Source organism: Nanorana parkeri, unplaced genomic scaffold (assembly GCF_000935625.1).
Source record: "Nanorana parkeri isolate BGI_ZX_2015 unplaced genomic scaffold, ASM93562v1 scaffold343, whole genome shotgun sequence".
In the NCBI taxonomy this organism is placed as follows: domain Eukaryota; kingdom Metazoa; phylum Chordata; class Amphibia; order Anura; family Dicroglossidae; genus Nanorana; species Nanorana parkeri.
This window is the reverse complement of record NW_017306611.1, coordinates 1092632-1107332: the sequence shown is the minus strand read 5'-3', so window position 1 is coordinate 1107332 and position 14701 is coordinate 1092632. Positions and strand designations below refer to the sequence as shown.

The 14701-nt window shown below is 39.6% G+C and overlaps 1 protein-coding gene across 1 annotated transcript in view; it reads right to left on the bottom strand.

Moving 5' to 3' along the window:
• Nucleotides 1-5434: 5434 nt before the first annotated feature.
• KREMEN1 (kringle containing transmembrane protein 1) overlaps nucleotides 5435-14701 on the bottom strand; it is a 155705-nt gene continuing 146438 nt past the window's right edge. Inside the window, exons 7-9 of the mRNA XM_018558492.1 lie at nucleotides 9611-9769; nucleotides 7353-7437; nucleotides 5435-5959 (exon numbers count right to left, since the gene is read on the bottom strand). Of these exons, the coding sequence (XP_018413994.1) occupies nucleotides 5800-5959; nucleotides 7353-7437; nucleotides 9611-9769 (404 nt within the window). The 3' untranslated portion in view covers nucleotides 5435-5799. The remainder of the gene's footprint in view (nucleotides 5960-7352; nucleotides 7438-9610; nucleotides 9770-14701) is intronic.

The following is a 14701-nucleotide window of genomic DNA, read 5'->3' as shown; positions in this document are numbered from 1 at the left end:
GGTGGAGTCGTGTCGCGGCGGCGAGGAGAAGAAGCGTGGGCCGAGCCGCACAGAGGCCACACTGATCGAAATTCAACTAATCGACGACGGAAAACTTTGACAACGCTTTCCATCATCGATTATAATCGACTTGATCGATTAATTGTTGCAGCTCTACACTCATGCAAGGGTATTACAGGTTTTCATATTTCCCAGCTAATATATTAATAGTTGGGTTATCTGCACTGCTTGTGTGTTTAAATATCAATATATTAGCGCTAACTACTTTGTAATACAGTCTCAAAGTACAAAAACAATTAAAACCACGTATTTTTATATAAAATTTATGTCCCAGTTGCCAGAACATTACACAGGTATGGAATAGTTTTACATCCCTTAAAATACTCGACAACAATATTATGAAACAATGAAATAATATTATCTAATGTTACAATGCTTTTACCAAGTGTTATTTCCACATCCATGGAAAATAACTGTCTATTCAGCAAAACAATCATAGATGTATTAAATCATAATTGGCTGTGTTGTATGACAAGAACTTGAGAACAAATAGAAAGGAGATTACAGTAAAAACTCTGCCATGAAGACAAAGAACATGTACGTGCTTCAACAAGGCATTGTAAAATGGTGTTATAAGTGCGAAAATCCATAGCAACAACCTTTTCCTATTTCTCGTGGCCACATGATTCCTAAATGGCAACTATTTGTTACTACACTTTTCTATTTGACTTATTGATTCAGCTTGCTTAACTTGAAAGTCAGAAATCTGTAACTTTGTGGACAAACCTTTAAAATCTTTTGCTGCCAGAACCGTTTCTGTATTTTTTGCACACATGTTAAAATGCACATTTTAGGGGCATCAGCCTGAACTTTCTTCACAATATTCTGAGCAGTGGGTGAGTGTTGTAGACAGGCCCATCTCTCACTCAGTGGATTGAGAAGTATCCTGAAGATAGAGTTTACCATCATTACACTTTTGGTTGATTTCTGTCCAGAGGACATAGTGTAAAGAAGCCCGTGGAAGAGCTTCTAATGGAAGTGTTACGACGCGAGCATCTATGCATGTGCATATGCATGGTTTGACCCATGGAGACAGGCCTGGGTGTGCGTCTCCTGTGTTCCTGTTTGTTGACCCGGCTATCCTGACCCTTCTGCTGTTCTCCTGCTCCTTGACTTCGGATTGTTCCTGACACCTCTTGTGCCTGCTGTTCTTGTACCTCGCTGTCCTCCTGGTTTTGACCTCTGCAGACACTTGCCTTGTTCTGTAATGCTGCTTGGTTCCTGCTCGGCCTGCTCTGGACTTTGCTACCACCTGATCTGCATCCCAGGCGTGCGTTCCCAGTGTTGTCTGCTGCGCTACAGTGGTGATTATGGACTACTATTCTGGCACCAGTCTTTAGGCACTTGTACCCCTCTGTGCCCTGAGCTCCCTGTTCCATTATCCAGGGGTCTCAGGACTGGAGTTGCAAGAGAGCCCCCCCTCGTCACTTCAAGCTCCGAAAAGGTACGTGACACATAGGCATTGAATGCAGAAACATCAACAATATTGTGAAAAATAACTAGTGGCCATCGTGCAATGATTTGCTGGAAGTTCTATATTGTTGTTACCTTGTCTAAGTGTCCACTCCTTTGGTGGCATTGGAGTTTTGGATTATTTTGTTTAGAGATGCATCCTTATTCAAAACGGGTCAAATTGACCTGCAACATAATAGGAGGGCAAGTGGACCTCAGTGTACATACTTAATTGTTATATAGCTACCTGCTTATAGCATTGACTTTGCTGCTCTGAGATGTTTTATGACCAAAAGCCAAAGCTGCAAAAGAAGCAGATGCTGGAAGATGTAAAAGTTTGTGTCGCAAACCTTGTCCTTTAGGAACACTCACCTTTCACAATGGCTACCAATCAATGCCACAAAATGCCACACTTGCTTAACACAAAGAAATCTGTTCCTACCATAAAATAATTAGTTGGTTGTTCTTACCCACCAGGGCCAAATGTTCACTGTCCTCCAATGATTGACAGTAATAGGCAAATAAAGGCCAAACAATATTTGTGTTATGGCCAGTGGTAAACCTCCTGAAAAAGGTAGGGGCAGTAAGTGCAAGAAATATATGTAGGTTTAAGTCAATAGTGAAGTTTAATTGGAATAGAAAAGATAGAGCAGACCACAACAGTTGACATGGGCCCTTGTATGCCCTTGTTGACCATTTGTCAGTAAAAGACTGCATCTGCATGATGGAAAGTGCAAGTTGCCAAGCAGTGCACTTCTTCACTATTTTAATATTTATTGCAAAATTAAAATTCCTTCACTCTGGAACCTGACAAATCAAAATAATCAATATAAATGCCCAGAAAGCTGAATTATTAAAAGATGAGAAAAATGAAAATGATTAAGTTGATAGTTTGATTAAAAGACAGTGCAGTTGATGGCAGATTGCAGGATATTAATCCCTACTGTATCTCATTTATTGCCATATGTTTTGCCAATATTTCTGCAAATATTTCTGCTGTTCAGATGTCAATGTACGTATTACCTTTGTTTGTAACATTTACTTTGTGCACCTCCATTGGAGGCAATAGTGATGTTTACATCATTTATAGTTAAATAATACAAAAAGTAAAAGAAGGGAGCTGAAAGTAGGAAGATATAAACTGAACTTTAAAAAGCAACACATACAGATTTCATTTGTTTTCTACTATTTGCTCTAATTTTTCTCCCAATCTAATCATCTGGAATATAAGTCAGTTTAGTGAGCCTTGGGTTAAAAGGACTTTACTGTATTCATCAAACAGCTTTAACAATGTCCTTTCTACAAGCCTTTAAGCTTTTTTATGTGATAATCATAAGTGGAACAAGAAATTGATCTTATAACTTTCCATTCAGACAATATTTTTCTTAGAGGGATTTTATTTTAATCCATTCCTGGTTACGTGCTTTTTATGATCATTAAGGGTCCTTTGTATCATTATGTTCGTCCTAGGAACTAAAGTTACTTTCCCCACCAATTATTATAAGACCTTATTGGTAATTGTGGGTAAATAACATCAGTTCTTAGTAAGAACATGTTGATACATCCCTTCCCTAACGGTAGACAGTAAAAATGTGTACTAACGTATGATTTAACCCTTTCACTGCCAGCGACGTAACATATAGCCACCGGGAGTCTGTTTCCCTGTGCAAAGCCAACTGTCGGCTTTACACTGGAAGCGATTCTGGCGGTTTAAAAGCCGCCAGCTCGCTTCCAAGGGCCAGTGAACAGAGGCTCTCTGAGCTTCCCGGGCTCCGCTGCTTCTCCTGTAGGTGTGGGAGCAGCATCCCGGGTATCGACGGGTAGCAGGGAGAGAGAGCAGTGAATTTCCATTTGCTGGTCTCCTCCCAGCTGAATGAAGTTGGAAGCGGCGCTGATTGCACCACTTCTGGTTTCTGAGCTGTCATTAGCTTCTGTAGCTGGTGAAGAAGCTGATCAAGCATCTTCTGTGCGTGATCATCTTCAATTAAGTGCATAGGTGACATTGGGGGTCTAGTAGACCCCCAATGTCACCTTAAAGAGCACCTGTCACCTCCAATGTGCTATCACATAATGAGGGCCTGTGAGCTCCCCTATGTGATAGCAATTAAGTTAAGTAAAAAAAAAAGTTTTAAAAAATAAAGTTAAATGAAATAAATTTAAAAATACCCCTCCCAAAAAGTTTAGAGCCTCCCATGCCCGCGAACACGAGTCGGGTATGCTTACATACAAAAACACACGATGGTGTCACACATGTTCGGTATCGCTATGTGAACCAGCATGCGAGTGATAATTCTAGGGCCAACATTTAAGGTTAACTATAAATTGATGGCCTGTACAGACTTTTAAAGTGTCGCCTATGAACAATTTGGGGTAACGTATTTTTCCCATTTCACAGGCGCATGCAGTTTTTAGGCTTGGCATGTTGGCCATTTATTGAAAATAAAAATATAAATAAGATTTCTTTAGACTTATCTGTTTGTATTAGCAAAAGCTTGCAGGAAGTTGCATGGATTTATGTGGTTCCATAGTAAATGTTTCTCTACTTTATCTTGACAATGTACTCGCATCTCCTATTGCAGTCATGTTTGGAGGTCTCATCAACAGCAGACGTTTAAAGTCAGAAGAACATGTTAAAGTTGTTCTGATCACATTGGGTGTGCTATATAATTAGTGAATACATCTAAACTCCATGATCTCTTATTCCCAAGCCTTATATCACAAGCTCCAATATCTAATACAGTGCTTGCAAATGCATATCCAGTTGTATACAACCTTCCCAACCTAGGCAATGTCCTACCTTTAGTAGTTACTACATATATCAGCCAACTAAATTACTACATTACTACATTACTGCTTTAGCTGTGTTGTCAGTCCTCTAGAAACATGCACTCAATCTCATTCTCCATTTGCCCTCTTTGTGGGTTACTACTGTGTAGCCAATGTGTTTTCCTTCAAAATAGTTAACATTTCACAATCCGAAAGACCCAACATCCATTTTTGACTCTCCAGTTGGTAGGGAACAATGCTGGTCTGAAGGTTCTCTCTAGTGTCGGCCAATAGCATTTGTCACCAAAATGTGTATATCGTAACATAAAGTGGAGCTGCATATAAATCGCAAGCTTAACTGAGTATCAACACTGGTGGTAATCCCACACTATAGAAATCACTGGCCAAATACATAGCCCTATAGCATGTGATTATGTAATTGCACCATTAGAAAATAAAATAAGCTTTGCAGAAAACCAGACTTTATTTGATTGTATAAGCCAGTCATCTTAAAATCCCACCAAGGCTGCAACAGGCTTAGTCATCATCACTCTTGATGGCCAAAATGGACACAAATTATTGCTGCCCACTTTGATGGCTTTTGTAATAACTGTGATGGTCATGGCCTTCACACAATCAAACAATGGCAAGGCACACCATAAATAATAGGATCTAATAAATCATTTATACATAAATTTGGCAAACACTTCCAAGGAAGACAGTGATACAGAATGTAACTTTTACCTCCGAACCCAAATACGGGTGCATGTTGCTATAATAGGTTATTTAATGGCCCCATAAGCATTAATACTCAGTCCATGCACCTTTAAAATAATGAAAAGAAAAAGATTCTAAAACACCCATTAATGTTGTAGGCAACAGTCCCCTTGTACAGTGCCCATTCATTCTGTGCAACAATCAATGTAAACTCTAGAATGAGAGGAAAACTGCACTTGTTTGGCTCATAATAGGATGGTTCCAGCTTTGATTTATGGTGTGCAGAAGTTATTTAAATGGAAAAATATACACAGTACAAAATCCATCATTACTGCACGTGCAGTCAGAAAACCAGATTCTTTCTGGTGCTCCATATTTAAGTCTTATGTTCATAAATATATCTAAAAAATAAGGAGGAGCTGAACTTAAATCAGATGTCTTTTTCAAAAATGGGATACCCTGCTTTGCAGAGTTGGGGTGATTGTATGTAACGCCTGCAGCATTAAGCTGTGGTTCTTTCCATTCCACCCGAACCACCTGTTTTCTCTGTCTGACCAGAAACTGATAGATAACAATTAGCTATAGAGTAGCTCTGTGGCAGGCTTCCACTGGCTCTTCTAGTTGGAACAGTCATGTGACTAGATGGACTCTGGACAGTTGTAGATCAATTCTCTCAGTTCTGCTGGAAGCCCTCATAGACTATTGTCCATATCAGAGCATCATACATATGAATTGATTAAACAGAGATGAGAGGAGACCCAAATGTCCATCTGCAGCTCTTGAATGTCTTGACTAAAGTGCAAATTATTCGCCTACTAAAGGGTTGCGATCATCATGTGGACTTTTAATTTTCTTTGGGAAAATGTAGATGGATGTGGACGGTTTGTAGAATATGCTCCATATTTCTCCTGCAGATCCTCGGTGGCAGCTGTCCAGACTGGTGGGTGATGCCAGTCTCTGAGACCTTGAGGAGGGAGACAAAGAAAGAATTAAGCCTTGTTTTTGTGTATGATTGAATTTAGTAGCTGGTGTGTTCTTGTGTGTATGTTTATCTATAGTCATATTACTGTCAATTACTATCTCATATTGTGTAACCTTTTAGTAACCACTCTCTACCCATAAAATCTTGTGAAAGAGGAGGATTCATTTACAGTTTTAGCAAAGTAATGCACTTTTTATTTTCTTCATTTATGATATTATTGCAAAAGATGGACTATGCCTTTAAACTTTGTGATATTAGAGGCACACGTGCAATAACACATTCAATTTCAGTGTTTGTGTTTAGATACACTTTAAAGTGGACCTTGCAGTACTAGCCAAGGTATAAAATGTTATAGCAGAAGAAGAAGATGGTCCAGCACAGTGCAGGCGCATCTTCTCATGATATTTGAGGTATTCAGCATTCCCCAGAGTCTAGATGGCAGGATAGTGAAGTCACCCTTGCCTAGGTGCCATGGGCAGACGCTAGGGTAAGGGGAAGTCCTGTCCCTTCAACACTGTACCCATGCAGTGCACCTCCCCCCGTCACTGAATGAGTTAAATGTGCATTTGACCTGGGGGGAGGGTGGTCTAAATATAGTACATACCTTATTCCTTGCTCCCATAGGCTTCCTCCTTTTTGGGACCAGTCTTCTGAAGCAGTTTAACTATGCTGCCTAGCCAGTCGCAGCTCACGTACATAATCATGAACAATGCAAGACCAACAAGACTGCATTGTACAGGACAATGGCGAGGGCCCACCCACAACCCAGAACGCTGAGCAGAGAAATTGCTCACTGTCAGGGTATAATATATAGTGTATAGTCAGTCTATCTATCTATCTATCTATCTATCTATCTATCTATCTATCTATCTATCTTATAAATAATACATTAAAAAATAAGATAATAAAGAATAATACATTAAAACAATTAGGTGTAAATAATAAATAAAGACATTAATTAATAAATAAGGAATATAGTATTTGTGCTTTACTCTTTTCTGCTAGCCAAATAAGCATTTAAACCATAGAGCATGGTGGGTGGGAGTGGGTGGTGTAGGTAATAAATAAACTGACCTTGCTTTTTTAGTGCACGTTCTCTCTTTGTACTGAAAAACAAATCTCTCTTCTTTTTTTTTTTATTACGAAATTGCTTTATTTAATAAAAAAATGATAATATCCTAAAAAAATAAGTAGTATGGTGTTCCATAAGTATTTAATCCCTGTGTTGTGGAAGCTCAGCAATGTCAATACTCAGCAATATCCTCTGCAGTTCCAGCAAATATATATTCCAGCAATGAAATACTACATACTTAATTAGCTGGAAGAATCTTGTCGGGGGAAAATAAATATATGATCAGAATGACAAAGTACTTACTTCATATTTAGGTGAAGAAGCGCTTTTATCAAAATAGCAATGATGGTCAAAATAAGAAGAGCTGTAAGTGCATAAACTGTCCAACCTATAGAGAAAGAGGTTGAAATTAAGTGTACATCACCAGCAAACAGTAAGCAAAACACTAGAAACAATCCTTTATTAAGTGCTGTAACCCATAAAAGCAATCAACATTAATTATTGATAGACTACAGTAAGATGAAATCTGAATAGTTGCTATTAGGGATGTACCGATACTAGTATTGGTATCTCTGCCAATACCGAGTATTTGGGCGAGTACTCATACTCCCCAAATGCTCCCGATGCCTATCCCGATATTGGAACTTCCGGTATCAGGAAACAGGGCGGCCAGTGATTAGATGCTGCCCGGTTTCCTGATTGGCTGGAAAGCCGGCTCCACTCCATGCTCCATCACCAGGGAGTATGAAGGTAGCTTCCCGGCCAATCAGGAAGCCGAGGGGGCGGGTAATGACTCGCTGCCCAGCTTCTTGATTGGCCAGAAAGCCGGCTCCATGCTTCCTCGTCACCTGGTGATGAGGAAGCATGGAGTCGGCTTCACGGCCAATCAGGAACCCGGGCAGTGTGTAATGAGTCACTGGCCAGCTTCCTGATTGATCGAGAAGCTGGCCAATCAGGAAGCGAGTCATTACCCCCACCCCTGGCTTGGTGATTGCCGGCACCATGCCCCCTCATCACCTGGTGACGAAGGAGCTTGGAGACGGTTTCCCAGCTAATGGAGAAGCCAGGGGGTGAGTCATTACACGTTGCCCGGCTTCCTGGCTAATCAGGAAGGGACATCCGGTATCAGTGAAAGTGAAAGTTGTCTGCATACTATGCCACTCTTTGCCAGGAGATGATACCCAGAGGCCATTGTCACGCTGTACTCCTTATCTCTGTCTGTGTAAGAATTATAAATCCTTTGTGTAGCAACATGGAGGCTCCCAATGTTCCTTACTATGGAACTACTTCCTCTTCCATGGGTAGAGAAGAGGCGGACAGTTGAGATCTTTCTGCAGTATCAGTACCGCAATTGTATTGTGGAGGCATAACTATGACATACTGTTGCCCAGATTGGGACCAAGATTTAGTGCCTGATTTAAGAAGAATGATGGCTACATAGCAACAATGTAAATGGACACATGGATTAGGGATGCTACAAATATATGCCTAGACCTTCAGTTTAAAGTAAAACTAAAGCCCAAACTTTACATTGAATAGAAAAGGATGTTTAAAACCCATTGCAGCTTTTTTTTGCCATCTGTGTTCCACTGGGAAGATTTCCCTTTATTTTCTGTTCAATAATGGTCACCAAGACAAATGGAGAAGGTAGTTCTGCCTAACAGGGACACGGCCAACAATAAAAACCTGGCAGATCCCTCTCCACTCCTATCCAAAACTGAAAAAACAAGCTTTGGCTTCAGTTGCATTTTAACTCCAACCATTCGCATGAAGAAATCCTGATAGACAGCCACTGTATTTGTATGGTCATACTGCAACTTCATACCAGCAGCAGGTGTAACAAATGAAAGTGTGTATCTTTAGTTCACAGGGAAGGAAATGTATCAAACTGGAGCAGACATAATCTGGAGCAGCTGTGCATGGCAACCAATCAGCTTCTCTCTTTCATTTTCAAATGTTAATTGAACATACTGAAGAGAGAATTGGTTGCTGATTGGTTGCCATGCACAGCATTTTGGCTGCTCCAGATTTTGGCTGCTCCAGGTTTGATAAATTCCCCCCCAGGGACTTAAGGACGGGGCCCTTCTAGACTATGTCAGGATTCAGAAGAGGATGACACCAGCAAAATGGGATTGGCCAACATAGGCACATCTGTAGCTCTGGATTACTGGTCCCCTGCACCCCAGAAATGGAGCTGGTGAGGGACATGAATGGCTAATGTAGGTGAGTTTAAGATGCTTCAGAAGGTAATACATTAAAAAAAAAGTCCTGAATGAGTATGAGGGGCTCGGAAGGAGCAATAAGAGCATGATTATTTTTTGCCTGGAAATGCCCTGTAATAGCACTTGCATTTCCAGACCACATTTTGAATATACAGTATATTGCAGGCAACAGACAATGTTAGCAAATAACAAGCTTACTTTTTAGCTTTATTGCAGTTAACATACACTACATACAGTATGATATAGAACAAACAGAGTGTTTTGCAACTGATAACTCATAACACTACTCTTGCTATTATAGGACCAATAAGTAGAATCAGAGGCTTGGAAATGTCTTACCTGGCACTTGACCAGTTGGCTGGCTTGGACTGGTTGTTATGACATAAAGGATCTTTGAAGATCGTGCTGCATTGATACTGAGGTTGGCTGTCTGAGTTATCAACTCTGTCTGTGTCTGGTTGGATAACTGAGGTTTCTCTAAAGTTCTTTCCTTGAATGCTGTAGAAATAAAAGCAAATGAGAAAAAGCAGGGAGAAGAAATAATGTACATTAGAATCAAGCATATGCCATGGTTCCTTAAGGCGAGCCCCTTGCATATGTCTGCCACACCTTGAAGTTTTGGCAGCCATTGTTGCCTAGTCAGAATACATCACATACCAGACTTTAAAGATTAAACACAAGGCTAACCTAAGTGTGGACCTCTGTGGGGTAGAATTACTCAAGGCAAATAGGCTGTTCACGTTGCAAGGGAATTTGCACGTTGCAGGGGAAGTTTCCACTTAGCTTGATAAATGTGAGGTTTCACTTTGCAAAGAATACTCAACCATCTGCAAGGAAATTAGAAAACGAAAGATTCACCTCATTCACTAAACTAAGGGGAAACTTCCTCTGCAAAGGGCAAATTCCCTCGCAAAGCGAGCAGGCTATTTGCCTTTATTACATCAGCCCCGGTGTATGCTGTCTGCCATAAAAGATTTACAGTATTGTGATACTGAGTTAGTACTCAGTATCTACTGAGTTAGTACTTAATGCACTTTAATGGAACATTATAATGATTTGTATAAACTGGAGTACACGTCTTCCTGATTGGCTGGGAAGCCAGTTCCGTGTTTCCTCACGGCACTGCCGGTCAGAGGAAATCTGCCTCTGACCAGAAGTTCCAGTAACGCGGAAGGTATCAGAGCATTTGACCAAGTACGAGTACTCGGTGTCGGTGCATCGTTGTTAACAACCATGGATAGTGGCTGTTATATCTAAATAGCCCTGAGCTGGCGATAGGTATGGGTTGGTTTTGGCTCTCTAGGATAAACCCTTAGCACAAGTTACAGCAATAGCATTTTCCAAAAATGCCCAAAACCAGCCTAAGGTTTATTGTTTGCAAAATTGCACAATATTTCAAAAGGTCAATAAAACATGCAAAGTTCAGGACATTCAAATGAAATCCTTCCATGTGCTACTAACTAAACAATTAAGGCAGGCCTTGACTACGAGACTTACTAGGTCTAGCGCCTGTTAGTTCTTCTCTCTAGACATACTAAAGACAAACCTTGTGGTTTTAGCTCCACCAACCAAGCAGACTGTTCCTAGGCCACACTAAGATAAAGCTTTAATAGAACTGTTAAAAAGTTAGTGGTCTTTTGGGACCACTTCTTCTGGGTGCACTGGTCAAGAAATGTGCAGAGTCAGTAGTGTGTCAGCTCAAGGAGAAGCTCTTTAATTACTATAAAGAGGCTGCTCCTAGCCAGATGTTATCAATCAAAATATTCAGATAGTGGGAAACAGGGGAGGTAGCAGCAGTAAGTGGTTTGTTACTGTCCCTTTGACACTGTAGTATCAGTTAAGGTACTAATTTGTAATATATTTTGGATTGAGCTGCAAAGCAAAGATCTGCTTTAAAGTTTCACTGGCCCCTCCCTTTTAGATTGTAAGGCCTCATGGGCAGGACCCTCCTTACCATCTTGTCTTGAATTGTATTGTGATTGTAATGTCCTCCTTATATTGTAAAGTGCTGCACAAACTGTTGGTGCTATATAAATCCTGTATAATAATACAAATAAAGTGTATGTAAAGCCAAAACTTTTTTCTTTGTTTTGGATAGAGTAAGAAAGTTTGTTCGCTCCCCTATCAGGGAGCTTTCTGTTTTGCTATCACTTCTTGTCAAAGACACAACAAGAAGTAATAGGAAATCTATCCAAAGCAAAGGGAAATCCCCTCTTTGGAAGATTTCCCTTCACCTCCTGTTCCATTGAAACCATAAAATGATCCTATAACATATTGTGGCGGAGACAATGAACACCAGGACAAATAGAGAATGTGAAGCTCCACAGTGACTACGATGACACAAATAAAATCTGACAGTAATTCCTTACTTTTTCCAAAACACAAATGGAGTTTTGGCATTACACTTTAATATCCACACATGAACCTTGTTAACTTGCACAAGCATTCGTGTTGTTCTTGTGAATCATGTAACACCTTGACATTATTTCAAACCAAGTGGTGTCCAACAAAAAAAAGCAGCAATGTGCAAAGTACAGTAACTCAAAATGGTCAGATTTAATTTTTCACAGATTTGACTAAAGCAAACTGAACACTGATTGGCTGCTATATTGTGCACGTCAATGCTACAAGTTATGGTGGTATCTGTAATACTGGGTTCCAGGCCACAAGGCTGCATACAGTAAAGTTTACATTGTGTAATTACAAGAATAGGATAGGGCGACCACCTAAACTGTACTTTAGACAACGGCTGCAATCATCATTTACAAATTTCTCATTAGTGCATAAAAAAATTCCATTGTTATCAAAGAAGAACTCCAGGAATTTCAGACGTTAAGCTTTGCAGTGGGGCTCTAACAGGTCTATTAGATGTGAAGATGCCGAGAGACATACTACGACAGGAGCAGAGAGGGAGAGATGTGAATGTTCATTGCCGCAAGACCGTGGATTGGGTAAGTATATCTTCTTTATTCTATCCCCAAGACCAAAACCAGCAGTGTGAGGGGAAACCCCACTGCAAGGGTCAACCTTTGAAAATCTTGGAGTTCTTTAAGCTGTAAAAGGGGTTACTATAAAATGTATGCCAAGTGTCAATTTTAGGAGGCAGAATACCAGATGCCTTGAACCTTGAAAACATTTTCTATTGTGTATAATGTCTCCTACTGAGCTGGCTTGAAGCATTTCCTGCTAATGGAGCAGGGAAACCTTGATAACCAACCTGTGTTAAGGACACCAGGTGAAATTTAGGAGCGATATGTATGCTTGACTAGTTAACTGGAATGCTGCAGTTCTTTTGAATCTTCCTGCGATATTCTTCAATATCATCCCTAGATACCAGACAATAATGCCTTCTGCAGCTGCCTTCTCCCTCTATTTTACAGGTAAGGAGGGGCACATAAGAGAAGAACTGATCTTTTATTAAACAACCATCTCAAAGAAAAGCGAAACTGTACACCTTAACGCTATTGAAGTCCTCCCACAACAGAAGACTTCTGGCTAAATACACATTCTTGTAGTTGTAAGACCAGACTTGTTTTACATCTGTGTAACTCTATGTAGTTCAAGTTTGAACAGCTGTTAAAACATACATGTCAAACTAAGTGTATGATGTTTGCCTTTTCATGAGCAATACCCCTACAGATTTACGTGTGTACTGTATGTACCCCCCACACAATACTTAAAGTGACAGTAAACTCAGGAGTAAAATCTTAAAAATACATTCAGTTATCTTAACTATTAACTCAAATGGACCTTATTTGTGTATCACTCAGCTGTAGATCCTCAAATCATCTCTGAATTGGTGCTGACACTGTCCTTCCTTCTGGAGGGGGGCTTCTTTTGTTTCCCATGGTCTCTGTGTGTGTTGGAAAGTAGCTTCTGTTCCAAGCTCACTCCCGTGCTGGACTACAATCTTAATACAAATTAGTAACCTAAACATTAGATTGTAGTCCATCATGGGAGTGAGCTTGGAGCGGTGGCTACTTTACAACACACACAGGGACCATGGGGAACAAAAGTAGCCACCCTCCAGAAGGAAGGACAGTGTCAGCACCTTTCAGAGATGTTATGAGGATCTACAGCCGAGCGATACACAAATAAGATACATTTTTGTTAATAGTTAAGGTACGTGAAAGCATTTTTAAGGTTTAACTCCTGAGTTTAGTGTCACTTTAATCAAAGTAATTACGTAAATAACACTGAACTGGAGTTACAAAATCTTCAATAAGCATTATCGTATAAAAAAATAGATACCCCAACTCCGTTAAAACAATGTCTTCATATTCAAGTTGAAAAACATTTCATTTCAATTCCTAGGACATACAGTAGTTGATTGGTACAAAAACGAGGTTAGTTCCATTGATGGAAGGAAACAGACAAATAGGTAGTGGGTGGTAGAGGGATGCTCATTTGAACATTTTTCACCCATTGAAAGGAAAATTTATTAAACTGAATCATATCTAGTGACTCCTTATCTTAAATCAATACCTTTCTATTAGAATAAAGTTCTTAAATGGCCATGAAAAGGGTGTGAATGTCAGGACACTTAAGTAAAGATACACTGGAAGAAAGATACTACATCATTTTGGAAAAAGCAGAAACTAGCTATAAATGACTGCAAGTCTTTGTACAGTATATAGAAAGCTGAAACTGATCATTCTAAATATTATGATTTGCTAAATTGCCACTAAGGAAAGTTTAGCTGTACCTTTGAATTATTTAACTTTTGTACAGTAATAATTCACCTAGTGCAGGTTGGTGTTGAGAAAAGTAATCAGTGTTTAATTGGAGTTATATGCTAATAGTAACTAATATGCCAATGTCTGCATCTTTTAGAAATAGAGTTGTTAGGATCTATGAAAATTCTGCATATTATAATAAAACTCCCATCCATGCTTTGTGGTTGATTGCCAATTTGCTTTAGAGTTATTAAAAGTAAATGTAAGTGTGTATGGAAGGCTTGAGCTCAGTATAGGACTACAGGTTCTAAAAAGATAGATATGTTGGGAGTTAAAATCTCTAAATAAGGATGAGGTATGAATTGGTTGGCTGTTTGCAGTTCATTGAATGGGCAAAGTAAATGGGCTGCTTGCCCGGTCACTACAGCGAACCTCCAGCTGCTGCAGGAAGTTATTCATTTAGTAGCAACCAATGATCCAGCTGCCTGCCAGCTTGTTTTATACTGTAAATAAGCCAGGGGCATTCTGGGTGATGTCATTGACCAACTATGGTAAGCTGCAATATATTAATTTCTGTTCTTGGGTATAGATCATCAGAATTATGTAGCTAATTGTTAGACTACTGACATTTAAAACGTGATAAAAGTGCACTGTGTTTTTATATACTGTATTCATATATATATACATATATAAACTGTATACTGTATATATCTATATATATCTATATATAGACATATATAGATATATATAGATA